The 27703-nt window shown below is 41.4% G+C and overlaps 3 protein-coding genes across 7 annotated transcripts; 2 read left to right on the top strand and 1 right to left on the bottom strand.

Annotated features, from left to right (window-relative positions):
• Positions 1 to 9892, top strand: LOC147328521 (E3 ubiquitin/ISG15 ligase TRIM25-like). 4 transcript variants are annotated; one of them, XM_086296945.1, is made up of 11 exons: positions 1 to 18; positions 645 to 1407; positions 2073 to 2168; positions 2262 to 2495; positions 2606 to 2774; positions 2868 to 2897; positions 3035 to 3100; positions 3546 to 3740; positions 6804 to 6914; positions 7508 to 7624; positions 7899 to 9892. In XM_086296945.1, the coding sequence occupies exons 2-11, from the start codon at positions 667 to 669 to the stop codon at positions 8045 to 8047; spliced, it is 1908 nt and encodes a 635-aa protein (XP_086153071.1). In that variant the 5' UTR covers positions 1 to 18; positions 645 to 666; the 3' UTR covers positions 8048 to 9892. The 4 variants fall into 4 exon arrangements, with proteins under 4 accessions (XP_086153071.1, XP_086153072.1, XP_086153073.1 ...); XM_086296946.1 differs by having other exon boundaries at positions 6 to 22; XM_086296947.1 differs by lacking the exon at positions 1 to 18 and adding an exon at positions 90 to 453 and having other exon boundaries at positions 3549 to 3740.
• dgke (diacylglycerol kinase, epsilon) lies at positions 9423 to 20759 on the bottom strand. The gene is made up of 11 exons (XM_086296948.1): positions 20056 to 20759; positions 19430 to 19589; positions 19218 to 19337; positions 18970 to 19113; positions 18722 to 18879; positions 17676 to 17724; positions 17444 to 17557; positions 17215 to 17286; positions 15608 to 15735; positions 15383 to 15494; positions 9423 to 13390 (listed from the first exon to the last, which is right to left on the bottom strand). The coding sequence occupies exons 1-11, from the start codon at positions 20505 to 20507 to the stop codon at positions 13169 to 13171; spliced, it is 1731 nt and encodes a 576-aa protein (XP_086153074.1). The 5' UTR covers positions 20508 to 20759; the 3' UTR covers positions 9423 to 13168.
• On the top strand, positions 20146 to 27384 carry lg6h17orf67 (linkage group 6 C17orf67 homolog). 2 transcript variants are annotated; one of them, XM_086296950.1, is made up of 4 exons: positions 20146 to 20810; positions 24987 to 25087; positions 26339 to 26458; positions 27182 to 27384. In XM_086296950.1, the coding sequence occupies exons 1-3, from the start codon at positions 20792 to 20794 to the stop codon at positions 26453 to 26455; spliced, it is 237 nt and encodes a 78-aa protein (XP_086153076.1). In that variant the 5' UTR covers positions 20146 to 20791; the 3' UTR covers positions 26456 to 26458; positions 27182 to 27384. The 2 variants fall into 2 exon arrangements, with proteins under 2 accessions (XP_086153076.1, XP_086153075.1); XM_086296949.1 differs by lacking the exon at positions 20146 to 20810 and adding an exon at positions 23735 to 23858.
• The last annotated feature ends 319 nt before the right edge of the window (positions 27385 to 27703 follow it).

Genomic DNA, 27703 nt, shown 5'->3' with positions numbered 1-27703 from the left:
ATACTTGTGGATCAGAGTGTAAGTAAGTGTATTTGGTAAATTATTGCTACAATTCATTTATTCTAGTTTAAAAAAGATGTCTTCTGAATTCACCAGTGATTACTAGTAAAAAAAAAAAAAAAGACAAGAAAAAAACATGTCTTTCTTTTCAGAAGGACAGGTGGCATAAGGAGCAGGTACGTTTTAGGTTAAAGCGGGCACACGACTCTCTTCGAACAGACTTTTTCACCGTTTTCCATTTTAAAAAATGTTTTGAATGTGTAAAAAGGGATGAGAAATAACTCATTTATTTCTCACAGCGAGAATCAGAATGTGTTCATAAAAAAAATTATTTGGCTCTGACGTGCGCTCGGAGGGTGGAACCTGTATCACGAGTCCTGTTACGCAAGCAGGAAGACTGTTTTTTCTATAGCCAGAAGAAACTCTAGTTTTCATCACGTGCAGCAGAGGCCTGTGAGTATAAAGCGGTCTGCAGTGTTTTGTTTTGCAGACAGCAGCTCCGCGTGGATTCTTTGTTATTGGTTATTTATGTGCAACGTCATGAACTTTACTGCAGTAAAATGGCTGTTCTGAGTTTTGGTGCAGGAGGGGTTGGCCTTCGTTGATTATCTGATGTAATGATAAGTTTCGTTTGTGCCTCGCAGCTTCATTCGCATCAGTCCCATCATGGCCGAAGTGGACGAGTCTCAGTTTTCTATCATGAGTCTGGAGGATGAGCTGACCTGCAGCATCTGTCTGAGCACCTTTGACTGTCCGGTGACCATCCCCTGCGGACACAACTTCTGCCAGGACTGCCTGCTCGCCAGCTGGGAGGAGTCGTACAGCTGCCCTCAGTGTCGAACCGTGTTCGACACCAAACCCGAGCTGAAGAAAAACACGGTCCTCATCGCCGTCGTGGAGACCTTTAAATTGAGATCGAGCAAGAGCGAAGACAACCCGAATGAAGAGGAGAGCGAAGAGGAGAGAGGCTATGAGAGCGGAGAGGAGAGAGGAGAGGAGAGCGAAGAAGCGAGCGAAGGGGAGAGCGAAGAAGCGAGCGAAGAGGAGAGCGAAGAAGTGAGCGAAGAGGAGAGAGAAGAAGAAAGCGAAGAAGAGAGCGAAGCGGAGAAAGACGATGTCATCCGCTGTGATACCTGCATGGAAGCAGAAGCATCGAAGACCTGCCTCACCTGCATGGCGTCTTACTGTGAGGAGCACCTGCGCCCTCACCGGGAAAACCCCGTCTTCCATCTCCACGAGCTGAGCGAGCCTGTCGGAGACCTGTCGGAGCGCATCTGCTCCGACCACCACAAGCTGATGGAGTTCTTCTGCAGCCAGCATGACCGTCTGATTTGCAGCTTCTGCCTCCAGCATATCCACAAAGGATGCTCCTTCTTAACTCCGGAGGAGCAGAGGAACCTGAAGGAGGTGTGTTTGCATTCACATTGACGATTATACTGTATTAAACACTGACTTATGTACAGAGTTAACTGTTTCTCCTTAATTCATACATGTTTTAACTTATTTAATTTGTAATATTATAAATCAATATGTTGGTGTGTATATCTTTAAACAAAGATGACAGTCAGCTGACTTCCTGGAGAGGAAACATTCCATCTGTATAAAAAAGATGGAAGTGGGTTCATACCTGAAAAGGGACCCTTGTGTACAACTGTTTGTAAATGACAGCCAAGTTCAAGTCTTCCTTGCTTTAACAAGTTTTTCTTAGTGTTGTATGCCAGGCATTGAGCTGTGTCTGCTTTGATCTCAGGCTGTATATTTAACACCACTGCTTTAGGCTGATGGATCAGGTTGTATTACACTTCTTTTTCCACAATATCTGATTCAATGACTTTGGCCCACACATCTCTAGTCAAGGCAACACTAGAAACAGATAAGAATGACCTCATTATAAATAAAGTTTAACAATTCAAAATATTTCCGCATGTAAGATGTAGTGGAAAAATGAAATAATGGAATAATGCAGATGGTGGACATGCAGTCAAAGCATTACTTGCAAAGTTCTCCAGGCCCTCTGAGCAGTGTCTGTATGGAATTTGTGCACTTAAGCTGTTCTGTGTCTGTTCTTATAGTCTGACCTCAGAGACAAGTTGGGTTTGCTGAATGAGAAAATGGAGAAGACTGAAAATGTTGTGTTTCAAATGAACAACATGCAGAGTATGCTGAAGGTAATTTCCACATGTCATACAGAGACAAAGTAAATGTGCTGGCAGTAACTATGAAAAACTCACTGTTGTCATATCTTATTGTCACTGTTCCAGGATGGAGCAAACAAAAGAAAGACTGCACTCGCAGCTGTCTATCAGCAGATGAGGGACATCTTGGCTCAAGATGAACGCGAGGCCCAAACTGAGGTGGACCGTGAGCTGGAGCTCGGTCAGATGAAACTTCGGGATCTCACAAAGAAGTTCGACGAAAACTATAATAGGATGGGAAAAGCCAGAGAAGATATCAACAGGCTGATGAGTCAATCCCAAACCTCGGCTTTTCTACAGGTGATACGAACACCCGTGGAAAACTTAAACTAAAGAATAAGATAGAATGGGCGTGGTTAAGTTAAATAATTAGGAAATTTAAATAAAAACCTTTCTTTTGCCCCCCACAGGCTTCAGTTGTGTTGCCCAAAGTTGTAAAGTTTGAGCCTCACGTGCCTCGAATCAATCTGGACTCCAAGAAGGTGATAGCGACGCAGAGCTTTGCTGCAGCCCTGAGGGAGACTCTGATGGCGATGCTTAAACAGCCAGTTGAGGCCAGATTACCATTCTTTAAAGCAGGTCTGCGTGCAGGCACGCATTAGCAGAAAATTTAAATTTGGATTAATATTCTAAAAGATTAACGAAGCCAATCATTTTCACGTTCTGATGCAGATCTTAACACTGGTGCATTTGGGGATTCTGGTGAGTTTCTGTCTTGTGGAAAATACTGTTGAGGATTTTCTGTTAAATGCTCATGAATTTATTCTTCTTCAGTGGTGACTATTTCTTGGGAAGTATTTTGGGAAGCACTCTTTAAATGTAACCTTTGTTTTTAACAGGTGAAACAGCAGCTCCTGTCTCCAGACCAGAAAGTGCTGGAGGTAGTGAATCCCAGCCAAATTCTGGTAAGTTTATATCAGCGAGGAGTTATTATAGGATGATATTTGAATACAGTAACATGTGAACTGAAAGAGTATCTGAAAACATCTGCCAATATGACTATCTCCTAGTGTGATACAGGTATTCACTGTAACTATAATTTTAAAGACGATCTCATGTTAATAATACACGTACGATAACGTGGTCTTGTTGTACAGCTATAATTACTGACTACACCTCCCTGCACTTGTTATTTGAGTGTATTTGCAAGAGAAGGCACACTGTGTAAAAAAAGTATATTACATTTTTATTTAAAATACTGCAAATCATATTGTAATATCGTTAATTTCCTTCCTCAAGCACATACGTGAAAACTATTTAAAACATTACAAGCACTTTGTGACACGTGATTCTTTACAGTGTGATAAAGATGTTCAGAGTGCGTTCTCATTTCACTGTTTCATTACTCAGCAGCGCCTCAGCAGAGAAGCAACCCCTCGTTCCAAAGTCCACTGAGCAGTCCACCCATCCAGCCGTACTACCAGCCGGTTCCCATCCCCGTTTTTATTAGACCACAGCAAAGATGGAATCCACCCCATTATCCACAGGCCCAACCTCGATTGCAACATTTTGGGCAACCTCGATTTTATGCCCAACAAAACACAAGTAAGATACAACCTAAAATCTCTCTCTTACACACACACGTCTGTAATGACAAAAATCATATATGTCTGTGTAAACAGCTTAGTCTCCAATCACCACAAACGGGACAATGTGTTAATTAATTGGTGCCCTAACAGCTAATTAAAAATTCAATGACACATAATACCTACCCTTTGCAAGCCAGCTTATAAATAATGAAAGACAGAAGCAAGATGAAGCCCCATTTTTTTAATAAACAGTATAAGATTTATCCAGGATATGACTTGTTACACACATTGAAGGAACACCTTTGTTTTATTTCAGCCTGATATGAAATCACATCTACTAAAAGTCAGTGTGCTTAAGGCAAACTCGATCAATCTGATAGTGCATTTAGTGTTTTAACAACTTACCACTGGGCATGTCTCTGTTCTGAAAGACAACCATGATCGCGCAGTCAGTTAAACATGTGAAGAAGGTGTGTGAAGACCTAGACAGGGATTGGTTCTAAAATGACCTTACTTCATCGCCCATACTCACCCAGAAGCTTACGGACATTTGTAGATGTCCTTCATGGTTTGGCAGTAATAGAATGCAGCTAGGCACTTTTACAAGCTATTAGGCACACTTTGAGGCCGAGTCCTCCCATAACCAGTAAACCCATCATAAATTATTTAAACTTTCAAAGTATAAAAGACACATGTCAAAACGAGCCTTGTGCCAAAGTGTTGTCTTCATTCCTGGCAGTCATTATTAAGATTGAGGTCATAAACTGATCGACCGTAACATTAAAGCCAGTATTGTGTAGATCCTCATTGTGGTGCAAAAGCAGCTCTGACACATTTGTGTTTGCTGTGGCGTCTGGAAAGATTCAGCTTGTTCATGCAGATGCTCAGCTGGATTTTGGTCTGTGGAGTTTGGAGTTTAAGTCGATGGGCTGAACTTTATTATGTTCTTCAATCTGCTCCTAAGCAGTTTTAAAGGTGTGGCAAATCTTCCTGGTGGGGGAGACCACTGCTGATGGGGAGTGCTGTTGCCATGATGAGGAGTGCTTACTCTGAAATGTTTAGGTTGGTTGGCGCACGTCAAAATAATATCCAAATGAATGTTTGGACCCAAAGTTTAAGAACACTCAATTGATTAACTGCAATAAAAAGCACACCATTGATAACAGTGATAAGTCCTCATAAAAAAAAAGAGGAATTATGGATTTGATCAACTGGTCCCTGAATGAAATTGACACCCTCTTCTCAACGAGAAGCCTGAGCTCAGGTGAGTCTGAGTGTCCTGGAGGGACTTTCCCTGCTGGATACACGATGGACGGGTGGCATAACTGGAGGGTCGTGTGCCTGGCGGGACTGTCGATCGAGGACATTGAAGTTATCTACCTTTTCGGAACCATGATAACAGGGTTTTTGCTGATCGGAGCTGGCTTGGCCCTGGCTTATCGAAGATTAAAGAAAGCGGAATCGGCTGTTCAAACCCCCACAAGGCTGCCCGCTGTGATTGAAATGATGGGATGAGTCATGCGTTCTTAAAATGGGCTCATTGAGCGCAGCACGGATAAGATCTTGGAGAAGCTTGAGGCTGCCGTGAACGCTCAGAATAAGACCTCTGAGCGAAAATTGGATTACATCTGTTAGATTTGTATTGTTGATTGTCATTTATGCTTAGAAATATTTACTTATATATGCTTAGAGTTTTGTAATTAGTTGTAGATTGGTAGAGGTTTTGATCCTTGATAGTCTGCAAACTTTGTGTGTATTAGACAGCACTTTGGGAGCATGAGAGGTCATACCGTGTCTTATTGTTTTATGGTAGGATTAACGTAGTTGCGTCTGTTCTAGTCTAGGTGCTCTTTGTTTAGATGAACTGCAGGACTTCCTCACCGTGTTATCTAGGATGAACCATCTAGGGTGAGGGGGAGGCTACCCTCTTCCTGACCAAGGATGTTTGACCCTTTGATCAGCAGTCCACACACACACACACACACACACACACACACACACACACACACACACACACACACACAGGCAAGGTACTCTTTGTTTGTATGTAGACGTCGTATGTTAATGAACCTATGCATATTCATGTAACCTCAATAAAAGGACAGTGTATGGGAGAACGGACGAGACCAACTGGAGTCAAGCGGTTGTCCGGTTCTCTCCCGTGCACGAGTAACATGAAGAACTTTGCCTATTTGTGTCTTGCTTAGCAGTGTAATTATATTGTCTTAACGTTCCAGCGAATAGGTTTATGCTACAAACCTAACAACATCCTTGAGAAGCTCACAGCGGTTGTGAGTTCTCAGAATCTGCTCTTTGAGCGCAAGAATGACAACATCATGGAGAAGCTCACGGCTCTCCAACGGGAGATTGAGAGACCAGTGTCGGACTGTTAGAACAGCTTTGAAATTCCAATGAGTTGTTTGCACTAAAGTAAAAACCACCATTATTTCATGCGGCTACCACTTCAGCGCCAGCTGTGGTCTCAAGGCTGGATCTGAACAAAAACACCCTGATAACAGACTGTTCTTCCTATCCTACGCAAGGCCACCGGGGTTGGCTGGAAGACTGTTTACTTAGCCTGGCAGGGCGAAGAACACTGTCTCAGCTGAACTCTGGACACACACACACATACATACATATGCAGATATCCTTCCCCGGATCCAACGCCTCCTGCCATGCTTACCTCCCTGTCGATGGAGACAGCGGCTCAGCTGGAGGCGCGAGGAATTGCAGCGTCTGCGACCACTGTGTACATTACAGTTCAGTGTGCCGTGCGTGTCTGCAGCAGTCCTCAACAGTGAAGTTAACAGCAGCAGTAACCAAAGTTCTGGAACCTTTCCAATAAAAACAGCTTCTCATTGAGCAGATGTTGTATGTTGGGTTTGTAAATGTGCCTTTAAAAGCAACTTCACAAATCAAACATTTATAGTAATTCTAGCATTCACACTGTTCATTTTAAACCTGACAAAATGTAATTCAGTATGCCTGTGTACAGTTCAGATTAGTGGACGCGTTGCACATCTCCTGTGTTAACGACAACCGACTAACTGTGGAAGACGTTTTGCATATTTTCCTTTAGATCAAGACAGAAAGCCGCACAGTGCTCCTGGAGGAGGTAAACCAGCCGGGAAAGGATCTGATTTCACCAAGAAAGATAAACCAAAAGGCCATCCTCCTTCTGAGAAATCAAGTATGAAGCACTCACATCCTCATGTGTTATAAAAAATGTCAGACTGCCAGTCAAATGATCAATAACAACACTATTCCACTGATTAAATAAACAGTACACATAACAAGAAGCCTTCTGAGTGCAAACCTCACTCTCTGGGCAGTGTTTACTTTTGAGGGATTATTCCATTTTGTACTTAAGAACTATATAGGAGCTAATGGCTAATATGTATTCATTTGTAAATAACTGGCCATGTAAAACGTGGGCTTATATAATTGTGTACCGCAGCATAAATCATCAGCTCATTCTGTTTCTCTTGACAGTATTTTTTTTTTCAGTATTTCTTTTTAAATTAAAGCACATTTTGCAGTCAACTTGAAAGGAAGGCAGATGTGAAATGTAGAAGTGAGGTGAGAGGTCAAATGTGACAAACTGTGTGCAAACTATATTGTGATATTTAAAACAAAAATGCTTCCAGAAAAGGTTCCAGCTTGTTGATCTGACCATGGGTTTCTCTACTTTTTGATATTTAATAAATTTAAATCAGATTAGTTTAGCAAGTGTCGCTCATCCTACATTAAAGACAAATTACTAACTACTGTGTTTTCCTTCAGATCCAGACAGGAGGCCGCACAGCGCTGCTGGAGGGCATAAGTCTTCAGGATCTGGGAAAGGATCTGATTTCACCAAGAAAGATAAACCCAAAGGCCATGCTTCTTCTGAGAAATCAAGTATGAATCAAATCCTCACGTGTTATAAAAAATGTCAGCCTGCCAATCAGATGATGAATAACAACACGATTCCACTGATTAAATAAACAGGACACATACAACAAGAAGCTCTCTGGGTACAAACCTCACTCTGTGCGCGGTGTATAGTTTTAAGGGATTATTGTATTTTGTACATAAAAACTGTGTAGGAGTGTTATTTGTTTGTTGATTTGTTTAGCAAGTGGTGCGCATCCTACATTAAAGACAACTGACTAACTACTATGTTTTACTTCAGATCCAGACAGGAGGCCGCACAGCGCTGCTGGAGGGCATAAGTCTTCAGGATCCGGGAAAGGATCTGATTTCACCAAGAAAGATAAACCCAAAGGCCATGCTTCTTCAGGAACACAACACTCACGTCCTCATAGAAATCAGAAGAAGTAGAACCAATATTTGATTTTAATCTGAAGCCTGAATGCATTATGAGATTTGTGTATATATCTTATCTGTAGCTTGCCATCACCAGTGTGTGAGTGGGTGGATGATTGTGTATAGTGTAAAGCGCTTTGGGGTGCTCAGGACCAAGTAAAGCACTATACAAATACAGACCATTTACCATCTATCGGATTCTAATTTAAAATTTATTAACAACATTTAAAGCTCTAGAAAGCCAGTCTCTTTCCTGTATTAGATAAGGTAGTTGGCACACAACTCCACTCATACTTAACTAACTTGATCTTTGAATTCACACATCAATAATGTCACGCAGTCTGCATATTTCCAACTGTGCAACTGTCTCACTCCACATGCCACCATGCCACTGCCATTCTTGTTCATAGCCTTGTTACTTCGCGGATTGACTACTGTAATTCACTTCTTTTTGGTCTTACTCCAACATGTCCAGAACTCTGCTGCCCGTATTATCACCAGGACCCCTTCTATTCACCACATCACCCCCGTCCTACAGCGGCTTCATTGGCTCCCGGTCAAATATCGCATCAGTTTTAAAATACTTTTGTATAAATGTGAGGCTGTTCATCATCTCTCCCCTCCATATCTCTCTGATTTGGTTCAGATCAACTTTCGATCTCGGTGTCTTAGATCCTCTTCTTCTCTTTCTCTCTCTGTCCCCTCCCCTCATCTTGCCACCATCAGGGCTTTCAGCTGCTCTACTCCTTGACTTTGGAATTCCCTTCCTCCTGACATAAGAAATGTCACTTCCTTTTCTCTTTTTAAGTCTAGACTCAAAACTCACCTGTTCAAAATAGCTTATCCCACGTAACCTTTTCCATTCTGCTATTTTAACCCTGTTTTATGATTTTGTAAATTGTCTGCTTTTATGCTTGCTTTCTAATTTTCTGCTGTGTACAGTGTCCTTGAGTCTTCTGAAAGGTACTTTCAAATAAAATGTATTAGTATTATTAGTAGTAGTAGTAGAATTACAGACCTGCTGAGACCTTATTGGAGCAGTTGGCCTCCGATTTCTGGTCAGGTTCTTTGAACTGTTCCACACCGCTCTTTTAACTCTGTCTTTAAAAGTGCTGTGCAATCATCATCATCATCATCATCATCATCATTATTATTATTATTTTTATTACAGCTTTGTTTAGTCTTGGATGATGTGTGATTAACACTTACATTAATACTTGATTTTTGGCCTTGGTGGAGACCATCAGTTTTGTTTTTCTTAAAGAGTTTGGGATCCTCTCCTTTTACATCAGAACCTTAAAAATGACACCCAATGTTTCCTTTTTAAATAATGATTTGATGATTAAAAGGATCCAAGATGAATATTACGTGAATAAAGGTCAGCACAAAACACAGTGTAAGTGTTGTAGCTGCTGTTTCAAACTGTCTCTTTATCAGTGTTTGCAAAACTGGTCAATGATTAACGAATTCAAACATCATGTGTCATGTTTGTTAGTGTGTATGTAGCTGCTGTTGTAATCTTTGACCAGAGATCATGGCTGCTGCTTTTCAGATGTCTATATAAAAGTGAATAAAGAGACAAACACGATTGGTTTATATATGAAAATATTTATGGGAATGTCATCAAATTCAAAAGATCGCTTCATTACATTCATTTCAATCAAAATGAGTTTCTCTCACCTGTAGTAGTAGTAGTAACCCATCAAACCCTCGCTACGATTCTTTTTGTAAACAGCTTTGTTTGACATGATTGTTTGATAAAAGCTTTCCCCCCCCTCAGATGGCGTTTCTGTGTTTAAAGTTTTTCTGTTGTTTTTCTAATGGAGTCATCTTGTAATAAAAATTTGTGATTTTTGTGTTTTCTGCAGATGTCTCTCACTCTTTATAATTATTATAATTTTACCCATGTCAAAAAGAAATAGCTATATTCAAATATGCAATAACGAAGTAATATCAACAGCAACAGTGAAATGTAACAATTGAATTTCAAATGCAAGAGCTGAGCTCTAGTAATCTAATCCCAGTGATGGACAGCTGCACAGCTTCACTCAATTTGCCTTAGACTCTAAATAAATACTGTTCTGTGTCTTCATAAATAATAAACTATAAGCTATAACTTGGCAGAATTCAAAACAACAATTAATGTCACAGTCATATCTCCCAAACAAGTTCATTAGCCGCGCTAGCATCACAGGGAGTGCAGTTCCTTGAATGACCACTTGAGGCTCTATTCAAACGAGAGTGCCGTGTTCGAGTGTCCAGCTTTGCCGCAGAAGAAAACACGTTCACAGCTTGATAGAAAAAATGTGGAGGGTTTCATAACAGCTGTGCAGCGGGTGAATTTTATTAAGGCTTATAGTTTGCTTTGTTAGCGCTGTAACAGGTGGATGTCAACACAGACGGCTGTAAACAATCGCTGTCTTCTAGACTTTACCTCAGATAATCGGATTAATGCGATGGAAAATGTAGTTACACTGAGCATGTAATCTTTTCACTGCAGTTATCTTACATATAACTTAGCTTGCTGCTACAGTCCATCCAAGAAGGTTGTGCTTCACTTTTTATAACTTAATTATATTTTTTTTAATTTGTAAATAAATAACAATGATAATAATTTTTTAAAAGCATGTCATAATAAGGGCTGTTTTTTGCATGTTGCACTCATTTCAATTTTATTTATGTAGAACCAAATCTAGATAGCAGTCGCTTCAAAACAAAGCACTATAGATTCAACAGTAAAGATCCTAAAGTGTACAGAGAAAACTGAGTCGACCCCCTATGAGCAAGCACGACAACAGTGGGAAGGAAAAACTCCTTTTTAACAGGAAGAAACCTGCAGCGAGCAGCTAGGTGTATGGGGGGGGGGGGGGGGGGGGGAAGACAGGACAAAGAACTGCTGTGGAAGAGAGCAAGACAATGATAATAATAATACTAATAATAATTAATGATTAAATGTAACAGTATTTACACACAGAACTTGGTAATCAAGCTAAAAATGTGGCACTTCACCCTCTCATACAAATATGGCGACTTCTGGCTCAAAATAACCAAAAAGTCCAAATGCTAAAATTTAGGTGACATGACAGTACCAATGTCCATATTTTATATGTTTGGTAAGATTGAGCTAAAGTTACAGAAACGCTGGTGGAATCAGCAGTCTAATTCACGTTTATTAAATTTTAATTGAAAATATGTGTATCTGATGCAGCCATGACACCCACTGCAGCTGTATTCAGCTCCAAGCAAGGATGTTGGCATGTTGTTCCTGCTATGTTAATTATGCTAATTCTCTATAAACAAAAGTATATATCGAATTAGCATCATGCTAACATTTCTCAGGTTGTGTTTAGAGTTTGAAAACTGTAGCTGAGCCTGAGACAGACACTTAGTTTTACTGTTTTGAGTATCACATCATGATCTGAAGTGCTCTAAATCAACCAAACATTAGGATTCATTGGAGATGACTTTCTCTACAAAACTGTAGTGACTCCTACAAAAAGCAGGGTGTTTTCTCTATAAATATACTAGAAGCATGATGCTAGCGTGGCTAAGGACCTAGTGGCTTTAAAACCCTGTCACATTTAAGCAGAATTCAGTGCAACACAGACAGCTCTGGTAAACATGGATGACAAGGTAAAAGTTCAAGCAGGTGTCCTTGAGCGACAACATTCGCCAAACAAATAGAGGGCGATGAAACCATGCAGTTTGGTTAACTGCCAGGGAGGTGCATATTTTGAAAGCAGTAGGCATCGCGCGGCAAAACTCGTATCCCTGTTCAGCCTTCGGAGCAGCTCCGGGTTCAAAACGAAGCACAAACTAACAGCTACAGACATTCCTGATATGACTCCGAGCAGCAGACCACCTCAAACAGCAAAACACAGAAACACAAAAGTCCTCCTGCAGAAATTCTGCTGAGTACAGAATAAACAGGAATTAGTATTTCACCTGAACATTACATGGATACGTACATGCGTGTAATGATCCTAATATATATGAAGACCACTCTATTATCCTGTCTACAGAAATACTGTCTTAAGTGGGCCACCTTGTGGTGACTTTTGGGTTAATGGGAGCATAATCTCAACAGCAGCTATTACGACGATCGGCAGTAACATCAAAGGTCAACATCCTGGGCAGTTTAAGGTACTTATCAGTGTAAATGCCAAAAAGTGCAACACAAAATATGTAAACAGGAGCAAAACAGAGGAAATACAACGGTTCAAAATGAAGGCAAAATGGACCCACTAAACTACGTCTACTTGGCAGTACTTCCCAAACAGGCCTCAGCAACTCTGGCTATTTCCTGTAGCTCATACAGGAATGTCAACCATAGTTTATACACTTTAACGTATTATAATTTAACAGTTTGGCAAATGGCAGTGCACTTTAACGTAAACACTGATGTCTGCTGATTGATAACACACTGCGGTTTTATCAGAGTCCATGCCCCATCGAGTCCACACATTTCAAAGCCTGTGTGACTAAAAACCTGCCAGCAGTGTGATGATGAGGATCCTCAAAGACGATAACACATTTGACACATGAGCCACTGGGGCCTGCCAGCAAACGCAGGGCTTTCACTTTTTGTGCTTTTTGTGCAATACAAAATTTGTGGGAAATAAAGCATCAACCAGACAGCGCAACCTGCTGTTCTCTCAACAAACACAACGTCATCACCTGCTGTTGATTTAAACATGGCTTTTAGGGGTCGGTTAAACCTGGGCAACCTGTTAGAATGGCTCACCGATACCTGCAGGGCAGCACGGAGAATTCAATTGTAAATACAGAGTAATAAATACAGTATCGTCGTCTATAGATTATCTATGGCACGGAGGATCAGTGCAATTAAAGAGCAATCTGTCCAAGGAGAGACTGCCTGAGCTCTGAGTTAAAAGGGGAGTGTGTAGATAAAAGACCGAAGAAACAATTCACGCCAGCTCAGTAACAAACTAATCTTTCTCCGTCTGTGAGCTCTCTGAAAAGATTCTAAATTAAAACGTCTGTTCTAATCATCACGATGTGACTACAAAGACCTCGGAGGAGGAAGACTAATGCAAAGGAGGGAATAATGCAAACTAGGCAGAAATAAGTAACGAGGATAACAAGAGCTTCACGTCACACGATGTTTGCGGCGGGTCACGCTCGAGCAGACGCCGGCCCCGCCGCCCTGGGTGAGTCGTGAGGAGTTGGGCTCTCCGTCTCAGAGGCGCTGGTTTCATCGTCATCATCGTCCGTCTGCTCTGCGCTGTGGTACAGCATAAAAGCCTGGGTCTTATGGGTGATGGTGATGGTGCAGGGACCCTGCGCCCACGGCTCTCCATCCACCTGCATGGGCATCGTGGAGCTCTTCAGAACCAGCTGGAGATGGAAGAGCAGCGCACAATGAAAAAATGTTAGCTAAATCATACATAGGCCTATAGGTTAGCTTAGGCCAATCATTCACAGTCTAAATAGCGATCAAGTATACATACTGGTGCAACAGTGGGTGCTCATGCTAAACACGACCAAATTTTTAAATCTATGTATATAAAAGTGATCACTGTTTCAGGTTTTTTTTCTACTATTGGCTCTGTAGATGACCATATATAGCACACAGGCACACAGCTCCAGATGTGAACACAGATGTACAAACCTTCTGTTTAGGAGAGACAGCCAATCAGAAGAAAGTTGACTTATAGGGAGACATGTATAAGATAAATAAGACTTATTTTGAACTGTGATTAATGCAAAGCTACTCCAGTAGAATCCAATAATACAAATGTGTAGCTCAGAAAAGGTTTACTTTATTACCTTTAATAATAACAACTCAACGTGAGACTAAAATCAGTAACTTTCATCTTTGTTCTTTTTTATTTGTTGTGTTTTTTTTCCTTTAACAACTTTATTTCAGATCAGATTGGCAACAGTCCAGTTTAAAGCTTTCCTCGCCATTAACAGCCTGTTTTTTAAATCAGTATTTATTTTTTATATGAAAGATTTTATATGTATTCTCTTATTTTTATTTTTTTTTGGAAGGTATGTGTAAGTGCCACCCTAAAGTACCTTCAGAGTCCACCAGGGGGCTTCAGAGCAAGCTTAGGCAAACACAGGATTTGGCCATTAATAGCAGTATTTTAAGCTTTATTTCTAATTCTTCTGATTGAAGCCTGTGAGAGCAAACAAAACAAAAAATGTTACTGATATAGATTATTTTTCTTCTCATCTATAACTCTGTTCCTCCATTACCTACACCCTCAGTTAGCAGCGATGCTTTTAAAATGTATTTAGTTAAATATGTGAGATATTCAAATACCAGTAAAATGAGTTTGTTGTTGTGGGTGCACTCTGGAAGCAAAGTCAAATCCACACGCAGGTGCGCCTTTGCAGTTTTTACAAAATGATGTTTGAAAGTAGCTGCTGTAATCTCAAGGCTTTACACAGCAGGCGTGTAAAATCTGTGCAGTGCTGGAGCCATTTATTCTTTTTTTCCTTTTTTTTTTGTTCTTGGTTTACTTTTTATCTTGGGTTATTTACAAGGTTTATTTTTAGGTTAATAATTGCTTAATTTTTTGTTTTGTATCTTTGTAAGTCAGACAGGAAGAACTGTAAGGACATTTTCTGTAAGTAAAAGGACTAGTATAGGACCAGCATGCACTGGGGTGGGCCTGTGGTTTTTTCCAGAGCTGGAGAAGCAGCAGGAAACAACATAAAATGGATCTTTGTTTGTTGCTTGCCAAACTGGATAAATAAACCGTAAAAGTTTTGGACATTGGACTTTTTTTTGCCTGCGTACAAAATATCACCACAGTTACAATATTTATGTAGTTAAATATGTGAGGTATTCAAATACCAGTAAAATGAGTTTGTTGTTGTGGGTACGCTCTGGCAGCAAAGGCAAATCCACACGCAGGTGTGTGCATTTATAGTTTTTACAAAATGATGTTTGAAAGTAGCTGCTGTAATCTTAAGGCTTTACACACCAGGTGTGTAAAATCTGTGCGAATATTTCCTGTGTTACAAAAAATGCACAAGATTAATTATTCTCAACTTACTCCCTGATATCATGAAATATGTTCAAAAGCATGCATCAGGGTATCTATTCTGCAATAACGCATCGCTTTTTCACTACATGCTTGGTGTGTGAAGGCCTTAATTAACAGTGAATTTTTTAATGAACGCTCTTTATGTCACAATGTAAAAGGAGAATGAATGAAGGTGAAATCAATCGAGGGTAAATGGACACATGCAGGAGCTCAGTAACAAAAGCCTAATCAGATTAGTCACAATTAGATTGGATTGAGGCGAATGGCAGTGAAAAGTAATTACTGTCGTTCTGCGTGGCCAGTAAATGAGGTAAACAGGAAGCCTTACTCTGACAGTGTGAGCCTGTCCCAGCCGTACAGGGTTGGCCAGCTTGACCTGGATCTGCGCACAGTGGAAGGAGCCAAATACACCCACCACCTCCAACAGGCCATCATCCAGCCTGCAGAGACAGGAAATAGCATGTTTACTTTCCATAGTACCGGTAACCTGAAGCAGTCGGTGCCAGATGGACCGTTTATATTTTCCTGACCAATATGCTCTTAAATGACCTACCGGGTAGGGGGGCACGGTTCATCTCCCATACCCTCCCACAGCCTGCAGCCTCCGCCCCAGTAGCCGATGTTACAGACTATGATGCCCTCCAAACTGGGAAGCTTCACCCTTTCCCCATCCAGTTCCAGCTGTGGCAGGAACACATGCAAACACACATAAATGTTTCACAAATCTTTATGTGTTATAAAAACATTTTTTAATAAGGATCTCTCTTACAATGTCTTATATTAAACAGCTGTAGCTACGATACACACTGATCAAGACATTTGTCAGTAAAACCACCTCAAAATGGGCAAATATGTCTGAAAACGTTGATCAAAACATAGAAAACATCAACCAGGTAAGAAAAATGAGACAGTGCAGACTATAAAATATCTAATTTGTTTTTACACATTAAATAAACAAATTAATTAGATTAGCATTATTACTGGCAGCACTGGAAACAAGGCTCTTACTAAAGTTAAAATAAACATCTTTACACCTGCAAAGCTGAGTAATTAACACTTCTTGATTCCGAAATGTTGAAACCTATAATTGAAAAGCTGTCAGGTTGTTTTTTTAACCTTTGCACTTTCATTAAAGTGTAATCAAGACAAGTGTGAATTTTTATTAAAGCTTGGCTACATAACAGCACCAAAAACATCTAAACACCCATTCAGCAAACTGTACGGGATCTGATAAAGAACTGGATTACTGCACAGCGTCTTTGGGCTCTGTGACAGGAGACTCTGACTAATCGCAAGTGAGCAGAGGACTGAAGGATTCAAATCCTGTGTGAAGATAATTATTTCTAAAGTAAATTCACATGTTTGTATTTTGGAACTTTCTTTTCATGTCTCATCAGAAGCTTTTGGACCGACTTGGCAACACTGGGACCAGTCGGCTTATATACAGACGCTGTTTTAATTTTAATTTGGATATCTGCCGATACCGATATGAATCCGATATCGTGTTTTTTAATCAATAAAACAGTTTTTTTTTATATATATTGCTGCATTTTGTATAAGATCATACTCAAGTTTAAATAAACAACAACACTAAAACTATTCTGTTATACCTGTATGTAAAAAAAACACAACTGCACCCAAAATATTTCATAGTTCAGCAAAACTGATCAATCTAATAAATTTAAACCTGCTCTATCCTCCCTATTCTGGTATTTTAAAGAGTCCTTAGCAGAAATATTAAGCAACCTAACTAACAGGGTTGCAAACTCCCAGCAAAAAAACAAAAAAACAAATACACACAGCCGCTCTATCACGTGAGCACACTGCTCCGACATACTACGGTTATGAGCCGAGTTACGCCATGTCGCAAGTTTTGTGAGGTGCTTTTTTGATATTTAATGGATCGGATTACATTTTTTTATTTCTCTCCGATATCCGATCCAGTAATTTACGTCAGTATCGGACCGATACGTAATATCGGATCGGTCCATCTCTAGATGAGACACTGGTTTCTCTGCCCCCTGCTGAAGTCACAGGACAACCAATTCACATTTATAGAGAAAGCTTGATATGGCAGTGACTTACAGTGACTCGGATTCTCTTTATGAGCTTAAAACAAAATTTGCATAATGCTTCATCACGTGCACAAGTCCACCGTACCTCGATCCTCTTATCCAGATCTTTACATTCCTGCACTAAACAATCTCTGGTGCCATACAGGAAGTACACAGCCTGTGGGAAGAGGAAAGTACTCATTACTACAAAATGAAGCTGCATCTTTATGTCTCTACAAAAAAACAACAAAAATAACAAAAACAGTTACAGGATTAAGAGGTTTTTGCATTCATATTTAAACCCTGAGCCTGCTTTGTTTATTCAAATTACGGACCTTGTTGATGATGCGGCTGGAGAAGAAGGAGGGCGTTTTCTCACGGTGTGCATGGAAACTGAGCGCCATCAGAGCGTCGGGCCCCACAGAGAAGTAGTTGTTCATGGACAGAACCTGAGGAGGAAATCCAGCGTCTGCTTTATAGTACAGCTGAGTGCTTCCGCGGGTCAGGCATTGACATGTCACGAAAGACATCGGTGTTCATCAATCAGCACAGAGAGAAAAAACTCACCTTTGGTTTACGAAAGTAGACGCCTTTTGATGCTACCTGGACTTTCCATCTGAAAATAATCATGAAGGTGTTTAGCGGAATGAAAACAAACACAAACGGGTCAAAACGTTGGATTTCAGGAATCAAAGTTTTATTTCTATTTGGACTATTTACATTTCCTCACGTCTCAGTACTCATGCTGACTGTAATAACATTACACAGCTCTAAATTTTTAAGCGTAAATGATAAAACATAAATGTCCTTTTCATTTGTAATTCACATGCTTTTGAAAGTGCAGCTTGTGACATCAGATCACAAGTGGAAAACATTAAATCCAATGTAAACAACCATGAGGACACAATGTGACCCAGCCACTCAAACCACTTCTCGAGGTCAAGTGAGACGCATTTGACCACATCTGATTTGCAGTGTAAATGACTACAAGCCCACACCACTGACTGAACATGAGCTACAGCCACCTGATGACGACCCTACAGAAGGCCCCAAGCTGAAACATGTTACCCAGTAAAGTTTTTTCATATTCAGCAACGGTTGCTGGAGTTCTGACCTTTTCGTGCTTTACCCTCTCACCCAAGTACCTCTGGAAGGAGGCTAAATTGTGCCAGAAACCGAGGTTTAAGTTTTCTACGAGAATAACAAACGCTGTACCCCTTGATTTATGACCTTAGTAAATACTTTCCTGATGAGTTCATGGTTATGGTTAAAGGTATGGATCCTATTCAACTCAAAAAGGACAATAAAGTAGGGTACATCTTAGGGGTTAGCTAGTGGATGATCATGATGTTGATGATCGACAATGGTCAAAGTGACTCACCAATTAATTTCCTAATATAGAAAGAAAATGTAAACACTAGCCGTCAACTAGAAGACACATCTGACCGCTTTTGTATAGATATAGTCGCCAAAGACACAGGACACAGGGTGTTTTAATTCCCCAAATACCTAAGAGACTACAGTTTTAAAAAGACTGGTGAACCTGATCAGTCTGTTCAGGCATTTCTGACTGATCCTGAGGAGTACCTGTCATCAGTATCAACACCGCTCACCTGTCCATTTTCACCACTTCAGCATCGAGGATGTTACGGAGAACCTGCTCCACGGGGATCTCTCCAGCATAGCCAGCTCCCCAGCCTAAAGTGTTAGAGAGGTCATTTCCTGTCCCCAGAGGCAGGATGGTCACCCTGGGGATGAACTGGTCCTGGCCCTGACAAAAGAAAGCAGAAAAGTGTCAAAGCGAAGAAGTAATGTGTAAAAGAAAGATCGCTCTTTTTTCTTGAGCGCAGAGACGTCTCACCTTTAGCTTCATAGCATCGATGGCATCGAGCACCCATCCCACTGTGCCATCACCTCCACACACCAGCACCTGGACACTGCCGGGGGGGAGGAGGGTGCACAGCTGGAGGGCTTTGGAAGGAGTCAGCTGAGATAAGTCAAACACCTGGAGGTGAAGCAGAAAACAAGATTAGTTCCAGGATCTGAAAAAGAGCAATGACAAAGTTTGCTCTCACTGAGACAAAAGATGCAGGCGAGCTGCAAGCTGACCTGCACCGGGTTGAGGAGGGTGCGAAACTCCCCCAGCAGCACCTCCCCCATGTTGTTCCCACTACGCGTGTTAGCCAAGACCAACACTGGAGTCCAGCCGCTGCCACAGGAAGAGCCGAGCTACAAGATACAAGCAGAAAACGCATTTTTAAAACATCTCCGGAGCACCCGACGTAGGAGCACTATGACGAGGCCAGTCGTGACTTCAACACCTTGCTGTACTCGTCGGGGTGCCTGCGGCGCAGCTTGTTGACACGGTAGAGGTAGTGAGGGGGGATGATGAGGTTGTGGAACTCGCCCAAGTCGCACACGTCTCCATCCGTCAAGCTCTCCATGCAGTCATCGTGCACTGTGGTCTGGCACCACACACACCTGAAGGAGGAGCAGGGGGAGCGAAACTATAAGAAAGGTGATGAAGCACATAAAAAGAAATACTGCCAATGAAAAGAAGACCCTGAACTGCTCACAAAGCGGGGGATGAGTGTCATGCTGAGGTGGGGTCTTTTAAGATTGAAATTTGCTATGTTGAACAGCAGCAGGAGCCCATTAGAGGTGGTTCCGTTATTACATGTAAACCCTAAAGTCATGTTGAGTCGTGAGAAAACCCAGATTTAAAATTCTAAAGAAGAATATATCGATGTGATTAAAAACCAATCTACAAATATAAAAAAGACTAAATAACCACAGTAAAGAGTGAGGTCTTTTATCATCCAGCTCTAACTCAGGAAACTTGATCATTTTTCTTTTAACTCGTGGGTGTAAAAAGAGGCTTTTGGTTGCAGAAACACGGCTGCACATCTGTTGCATCCCTTCAGCGGTTCTCGTCCAGCTACGCTACCTGATGTCGCAGAGCTTCGGCTGGGTCCCACACTGCTGCTTGCATACAGCACAGTAACTGGCCAGAGGCACATTTCCGCGGACCCAGCGATGCTCCATGGCTCCTTCGGGGCTGGAGGGGGCCATGATCTCCTTGCAGGACAGGCTGCGGTCGGCCCGGCGCAGGCACTGCTCGTCGGCGCACACGCCGCAGCAGTCGCAGAAAGCGCCTTGCAGGATGTGCTGGGAGCACACGCAGCAGTAGGTGGGCTTGTTGAACAGGTCGGTGTAGTGCCAGCCGTGCTTGCTCTTGCGAAAGAAATCCTTCATGTGCGATTTCCTCTTGGAGCGTTGTGCGCTGCACCACAGCGTGATAATGACCGGAACCACGACGGCCACGGAGGTCCAGAACAGTAGAGTCCACTCCTCCCGGGAGCCGCAGTCGTCCTGCGCCTCGTCCCCTTTTCCGCACATCGCTGCGGGACCGTGGCGAGACGCTAACGAGCGGAAATCAGTAGAAGGCAGATAAACGGCACCTAAAGGAGACCGGACACGCTCCACAGCTCCACGCGACGCTCATGATCACAAACACTAGCCGGAAGCTGGTTCTGAATCCAGCTAAAATATATTTTCTTGTATAGGAAGGTGTAAACAAGAGGACAGAGATATGACGTTAAAACCACGAGCCACCTCCTGATAGAGCATCAGCAGAGAGTTTTCACATGACAAGATGATCAACCCACGGAGGAAAAAACGTCATGACTTACATACTGCTGGGTAATTTCAGTAATAATGATTCAGCAAACTAAACGCTTATAATAGATGGCACGAAGCACAATGTAGGCCTACAATATTTGTAAAATGTTTAAAGTTTTATATTATAGAAGTATTTATCATATTTTAAGGAAGCAGGGTGGTTTTCGTGGTTAGCACTGTTGCAAGAAGGTCCTGGGTTTGAATCCAGCATCTCTGTGTGGAGTTCTCCCCGTGTCTGTGTGGGTTCTCTCCGGCTTCCTTCCACAGTCCAAAGACATGCAGTTAGTGGGGTTAGGTTCACTGGTGGTTCTAAAATTGGTCGTAGGTGTGAAGGTGAGTGTTAGTGGTCGTCGGTGTTTGCCCTGTGAGGCTGATGACCTGTTCACTCAGTAAATGTATTGTGTTTCATTTCACCACTGGCCATCCTCATGCTCTTGGTCAGCTGTGTTTGGCATTATAAGGTTAACAGTACTTTAAGAGGAACTGGGATCCCTGAGGGGTGAGACTATTTTCCGTTTCCGTTGGAATGTGAGCGAACACGGAAGTAACTGAAAGTCGACATCTCACAATTCAAATTTCATCTCTGATTCAGCTGCCCCGGCTTGCTAGCAGCTGGTTATCAGCACGCATGCGCCTTGCGAGCGCAGAGCGCATTAGATAATCGCGTCGAGAGAACAGAAAGCTCTCTGGGTCCCGGGAATTAATCAGAGCAGTGACATTATGAGGCCGTAATAAGTCCACGTGGTTATTAGGACACGTGCATTAAGTTAAACGTGCAAAGGGAGTCGCGAGGAAACGGTAACAATGACGCACAATGACGTATTCCATCGAACGTCACCCGAGGCACTCCTGTACAGCAGCTAAATAAATATTAAGGGTTAGATTAGGATGACCAGACTTCAGCAAACTAAATGTAGGCAGGGGAGAGAGAGTGTGGGACACTTTACCCGTGATGCTCAGAGATATTTGAAACTAACACAAAAGTTGGATTTCGGGGACAGAATCGATTTATTTCTCTCTGAGAATAACGTTTAACATTGTTCATAACTGTATTTTAGCTGCTGGTTTATTGAGTTTCGTTAGGATGCATCTGTTTGTATGCTACGGGCGCACCCGTGAAACTCAAATAACTGATTTAACAAAAAAAAAGAAAGAAAAGAAAATAGGAAACCCTGATCCATAATTCTGCGAGAATCACATTCAATCGGCTCAATCCAGTTTCTAGAGATTTCCCATATTTGCTGCAATTGCACTTCCTTTTCTTTGTGGCAGTTTTTTTTAAATGAAATTTTAAAAAAAAACCTCTTAACTTTGCTGTGATTCAGATTTTTTATTTAGCGCAGACATCGTATAAGGTTAAGCTGCAGGGGTAACTTAACATGGAACACCGTCCGAATGTGTGTGACAAAGGATAATGAATAACAACCCTGCTGAGAACGGCTAGACTGCTACTTCACCTTAATTAGTGACTATTCAGTCATATCACTGGTGTTTTGGAGAGTAAAAATTAGAAATGCAAAGTGGAAAAACTGAACGAGAAAAAGGCAGAACATGCCGACTGGTCTCCAAATGGGTTAGACGGTAGAAACAGCGGATCCTCCACTTCCCATGATGCCGTCTTTCACATGTCCGGTCATCGTGGTTATTTCCTCTGACTCGCCTGCTGCGCCACACAGTACAGACTCTATTCACAGGTCAAGCAAAGTGACGTTTCAGTGTACTTTGTGTGGGATATTCTTTAAAAAAAACGCGTTTATTTAATAATGTTGTCTTACAAACATTTTTTTTTGTAAGAAAAAAGGCAGAAAGAAAGGGGAAAATAAAACGTAGTTAACAGACGGATACATGTAAATATTACATTATGAATGGGGTGCACAGCTGGTATGACATAAAAATATAAGAGCATCTAAAAACAAGACCATAACTATGCATATGACTATGCTTGCAGCACCATCTAGTGGACAGACTTTTACCTGCAACCTAACCTAACACCTACGTTTAATACATTGAAATAGACTTATTCTGCTTTTCCTTGTTTTTACATCTTTGCTGTTCCTAGGACTGCGTTCTTCTGGACAGAGAGCTCGGATGTTGTTCCTGGGATCTGCTGAAGCCACTAGCCCAGCTTGGGGGTCACTGCACTGAGCACTCCGATTACCACTGGGACCACTGTTGCCTTCACCCTCCACATCTTCTCCAGCTCTCTCTCTGTCCTTGGTACTTCTGCTATGGTCGTTTTCCTCTGCTTGTCCACTACTACTATGTCCGGTTGGTTAGCCATCACCAGTTTGTCTGTCTGTATCTGTGAGCTAGACCCCAGCCTCTATGATCTTGTGCTCAGAGCTTGTTCCTGTGCTGCTGTGATTAGTGCCTCTGTGCTGTCTTTCAGAGCAGCCACTGGTAGGATTGTTTTGCTTTTGTTTATAGCCTGGATCTTGTTTGTCCCATACAGCTGACGTGCCTCATCTCTACAGGTATTTGGTGGTTTCAGACTGCTTTTTCTACTTTTTGCTCTATATGATGTCACTGAGAGGATACAGAAGCTCCGCCCAGCTGGCGTGCAAATCTTCTGTTTACATGGATCAACTGATCATAACAAATTTGTCTTAAAGGGGGAGGATCTAAAGCAGCTTGTTTCAGAAAGAGGAGGAACTGATGGGGTCTACAAAAAGCTCAGCATACGATAATATGGATAATTTTTAACACTCAATCATGCAAAACGACACTGTTAGGGTACAATAATAAAAATAAGGAGCTGTAAATTAGTTAGTTATTCACAGGAACTGTTCACCTTTAAAGCATTAATTGGTAAACTATATATCTTTACATGTGCTAATGTGTCACTAATATTTACAGTTTATTTGAAACCTTGGTAGTCTGAGGCAGTGTGTTGTGGCCAGAGTCAAGGAGGAAGCAGAGGAGGAGGAGGATCTCCTCTTTTCACCCCCTCTGGACTCTGGTCAGGACCTCAGAGCTGAGAGGGCTCAGGCAGGAAAAGGGCGAAAAAGAAAAAGATGAAGAAGCTGGTGGTGTTTTTGCTTTGCGTGGTCCTGCTGACCATTTACACAGGTAGGAAATTCTCAGGGAATTGACGCATGGAGGACAGTGACCTGTCACATCAGAACACCTTTTCAGGTGCTCTGCGTCTTGTTTTTTGCAATTGTGAGGGAGCTGGTGTAGTTATATCCTTAGACGTTGAAGAGTAATGCATACCATTGTGGTAAGAATAGGTTATTTTAAGGGTAGTTTGCTGCACCTTCCTTTTGTTGTGGTAGAAATATTTACATAGATGTGCAGAAGATCTTTATTTGTATTTTTAGCCCAATCTTTTTGAAACACTGTTGTATTTTATAACAATTGACTTTTGGCCTGATTTAAGCCAGAAGACTTTCATGTCATCAGGATGGTTTATTTTTGTGGCAATCCACAGGTGGACGTACACCGTGAGTATTTTTGCCACGTTGCTCTGAGGCTCCAGGCAGCACCAGCAGCTCAGGCCTGTGTTGACAGAGTTTCACAGCAGCTCCCTGTGGCAGGAGAGGAACAGAAAGCCTGCTGGGGTAACATGCTGCATGGGCTCGACTCCCTGGGGAGCGAGGGGGCTGAATGGGCACTTTGTTACCTTCCACCAAATACCCTGCTTCCTAATGCAGGCCCGGGCTTAGAGAGAGAGGGAGACAGAGAGCCCTCACTGGTGTGTGTGTGTGTGTGTGTGTGTGTGTGTGTGTGTGTGTGTGTGTGTGTGTGTGTGTGTGTGTGTGTGTGTGTGTGTGCGCGCCTGCCTGCCTGCCACTGGGGAATAAACAGCCTCACATAGACACTAGCTAAATAGATCAGGCCAGCCACAGCTCACGAGCAGCAAATAGTGTGAGAGTTTTATTTATGGGCCTGAGTACAGCTTTCAGTGAGAAGAATGCTATTCTTATTAACCACAACTTAGCTGCCAAGAAAACAGATGTCACAAACAAAATATCTCAGGCAGAGGTTAAATTCAAAGCAGGCACTTTTAGTTCCTGAGTCTAAGAATAAGCAAAAACAGAGAAAGCTGCCAAAACACAAACACTGACTCACATCTACAAGGCAAGAGCAAAACAGTCTTATCCTAACCTGCTAAACCTTCTTCTACAGCACCGAAAGAAGTCAACGTAAGTAAACGTTTACTTCCAAACTCTTATCTTTACATTTTTTTCCCTTTAGATGCAAACCCCATAATCAAGGAGAGCGTAGCTAAGCAGCTGCTCCGTACCAAGAGGCAGGACCGGCCAATGAAGGCTGGCTACCCCGATGAGCCAATGAGGGTAAGGTCCACTCAGAGCAAAGAGCACAGTTAGTATATTGGAAAAAGCACAGATTTAACCAAGAGTATTGAACCTCTTCAGCTCTGTTGCCACAGTTTGTGCTGTCCTGTTTGTCAGCAGGATAAAAGCCGAACATTGCAACACAGTGTAAGTGCTGCAAGCAATTTAAATTTTGGTTTTTCTGGTAAATTTGAGACCTGCTCATGTCACTCGTCCATATAATGAATTCATTCTGTGTGTGTTTTAAAGCTTTTAGTTATAGTGTTTAATCACATTTATGCGGGTTAAACAGTTTTAAGTTGAAGATATAAAAGCATAAGCAAATCTGTCTTATCACTTTGTTTCTAGACCAGTCAGCACTGACTCAGGTGAGGAGCTTTGCAAAGGCAGTATTTTTAAAACATTCATAGACCTTCAGAGAACATTTAAAGCGTGTTACAATATTTTATAAAACATTTATTATTATTATTGTTTATAGTCTGCTTAGAGATGGTAAGCGTTAAAGCTTTGTGAGTGTTTTTATGAATGAATTTTTAGAATTTTTGTACATTGCAAATACTTTTGATATCACCTCATTTTATTAGTCTTTGTTTGTTTAGTGTAATTTAGTGACTCTTCCTGCGTTAAATCACATGCAAAATTAAAATAAGGTCAAAAAAGGTCAAGTGGGACAAGAAAAATATATATGTTAAAAAAAATTAAAATAAGGTAAAAAAAACAAACAAATGAAAATTAAATAAAATATAACAAATAAATACAATATAATTCCATCTATTGTATAATTAAAGGGAATTTTACCTCGGATCATTTTTCAGAATATATTCTATGTGTATATTTATAATAAACTGTGTCATTACATATTATTTAATACATATGGTACCTGTAAAAGAAAAACAACAAAAACCTTTGACCCTTTCTCTGTGGGACAAAGAGAGCACGGACACAAAGGTCCGAGTCACCTAATCTAATTTACAGGTTACAGCTGAGACTCTGAGCTTGTCGGTTCCTGTCAGTACCTGAGCTTCTTAAAGTAATCTCTCTGAAAGCACGTGCACTGCTTTTATTACATCCCCCAGCTCTGTACAGGACACGTGATATCGCCCTCGGTTTACTCATCTCTGTCATTTTATGTTGTGCTGTGTTTCAGTTTGCAAAATGAGCTCCAGCATTTTTCTTTCGTTGTTTCTTTCAGTGTGCACTCATCTGTCTTTTGGTTCGTCTTATTCAATGATGTCAATCTTCTCCCTGCAGGAGCATCTGCTCCACATGCAGGCTCTGGATCTGAGGGCCCGGGAGACCAACTTGGAGCACTGGCTGAACCCTCACTGCTACCCACGCTGCGACAGAAACTATGGACACCCGGTTTAAAAGGTGGCAAAAGTCGCCCGAAGTCTCAACTTTCACTTCTAACCCCAACTGCAAACTATTCATGAGTGACTACAGCACAGTGCATCTACACAGCAACAGACCCCTCAGTTTTCATCTCAGTCACCTTTTTAGACACCTTTTATTCCCTGATGGCTAAAGCCCTTGTCTCTTTTGAACTGAATGACTTGTTTCTGTATTGGAAGTTTGTCTCTGCTGTTGTGTTAGTGCTCTTCCTGTTTTTTGCGATTTTATCAAGACTGTTTGGCACAACAGGAAACCTCAGAAAGCTGTGAGAAAATATCTCACAGCCAGGGCTCTTTTCTTTGAACACTATTAGTTTTCTTGCTTAACTCTTTTCAAAAGTCAAACTGGCTCACTATCAGTGGTTAAGAATGACAAAATCAGGCTTATTCGCCAGTTCTGAGTTAAATTGTGATAACGCCAAAGTGTCACTTTGACATGAAAGAGGATCTGAGTTCCCTGTGATAAAGTTTCAGTTAAGGGTGAAGTGATGTCCATGTGGTTTGGTCATAAAGATAGTAAACCAAGTTTGGTGGCCTGCTTGAATCTAAAACTATACCTGAATATTAGATGTTAATATGAATATTAAGACTGATTTGTGCCTCACTTCACAGTACATATGGATTTAAGGGGATATAGAATTATTTTTTTTTAACTACACTGACAAACTTGTTTTTAATCTGAATTTGTTTTCTCTCTCTGCAGTAAAAGGCCTGCTGTGACTGACTGACCATGGACTGAAGCTGGAGTCTCTTTTCTCATTATCTTTCAATCTAATGACCAAAATATGCATGTGTTGTATTATTTCTAGAGTGAATTCTTTGTAATTTGCTCCTTTACGCCTTTATTTCTGTAGCTGCACAGACTGAAATTTGTTAATGAATAGAATAAAATAAAATAAATCATAAGCTCCAATAAAGTTGTATTTTTTTGTTTGAATAAGAGCGAGACTGCAGACCTGCATGCAGATCTTAATCATTTCCTTTTTTCTGAAGACAGTCGACTGGATTCTGGTTTCAGTGACATAAAAGTTTTAGCGCCTCAAGTTATTTGCATATTAGATGGCGTTTTTTTCTCTGCTTAACACCTTGAAGCGGAGGCAGGCCAGAATGTTTTTTCCTTAGCCGTGTTCGTGCGTCTAAACGCCCCCTTCACACACCTTTCCCCCCGTCCTCACGCTTTGCTTTACAAAAGCTCTAAGAAACATTTTATTTCGTTTTTGGGGAA

Source organism: Aulonocara sp. 'chitande type north' Nkhata Bay, linkage group LG6 (assembly GCF_057382095.1).
Source record: "Aulonocara sp. 'chitande type north' Nkhata Bay isolate Kocher_YH1m ecotype deep benthic linkage group LG6, A_spYH_male_GT1.1, whole genome shotgun sequence".
NCBI classification, from domain to species: Eukaryota; Metazoa; Chordata; class Actinopteri; order Cichliformes; family Cichlidae; genus Aulonocara; species Aulonocara sp. 'chitande type north' Nkhata Bay.
The sequence above is the reverse complement of the archived record's forward strand: the minus strand, read 5'-3'. Positions and strand labels throughout refer to the sequence as shown.

Bases quoted from the DNA above. Each gene is read 5' to 3' on its own strand.
- LOC147328521 (XM_086296945.1), top strand. From the start codon at position 667: ATGGCCGAAGTGGACGAGTCTCAGTTTTCTATCATGAGTCTGGAGGAT. The intron at 1,408-2,072 runs GTGTGTTTGCAT...CTGTTCTTATAG, and splicing joins AGCAGAGGAACCTGAAGGAG to TCTGACCTCAGAGACAAGTT. The intron at 3,741-6,803 runs GTAAGATACAAC...ATTTTCCTTTAG, and splicing joins TTATGCCCAACAAAACACAA to ATCAAGACAGAAAGCCGCAC.
- dgke (XM_086296948.1), bottom strand. From the start codon at position 20,507: ATGTGCGGAAAAGGGGACGAGGCGCAGGACGACTGCGGCTCCCGGGAG. The intron at 18,880-18,969 runs GTGAGACGTCTC...TTCTTTTGTCAG, and splicing joins TCGATGCTATGAAGCTAAAG to GGCCAGGACCAGTTCATCCC. The intron at 15,736-17,214 runs GTACGGTGGACT...TTCCTGCCACAG, and splicing joins ATCTGGATAAGAGGATCGAG to CTGGAACTGGATGGGGAAAG.
- lg6h17orf67 (XM_086296949.1), top strand. From the start codon at position 23,804: ATGAAGAAGCTGGTGGTGTTTTTGCTTTGCGTGGTCCTGCTGACCATT. The intron at 23,859-24,986 runs GTAGGAAATTCT...TTTTCCCTTTAG, and splicing joins CCTGCTGACCATTTACACAG to ATGCAAACCCCATAATCAAG. The intron at 25,088-26,338 runs GTAAGGTCCACT...TTCTCCCTGCAG, and splicing joins ACCCCGATGAGCCAATGAGG to GAGCATCTGCTCCACATGCA.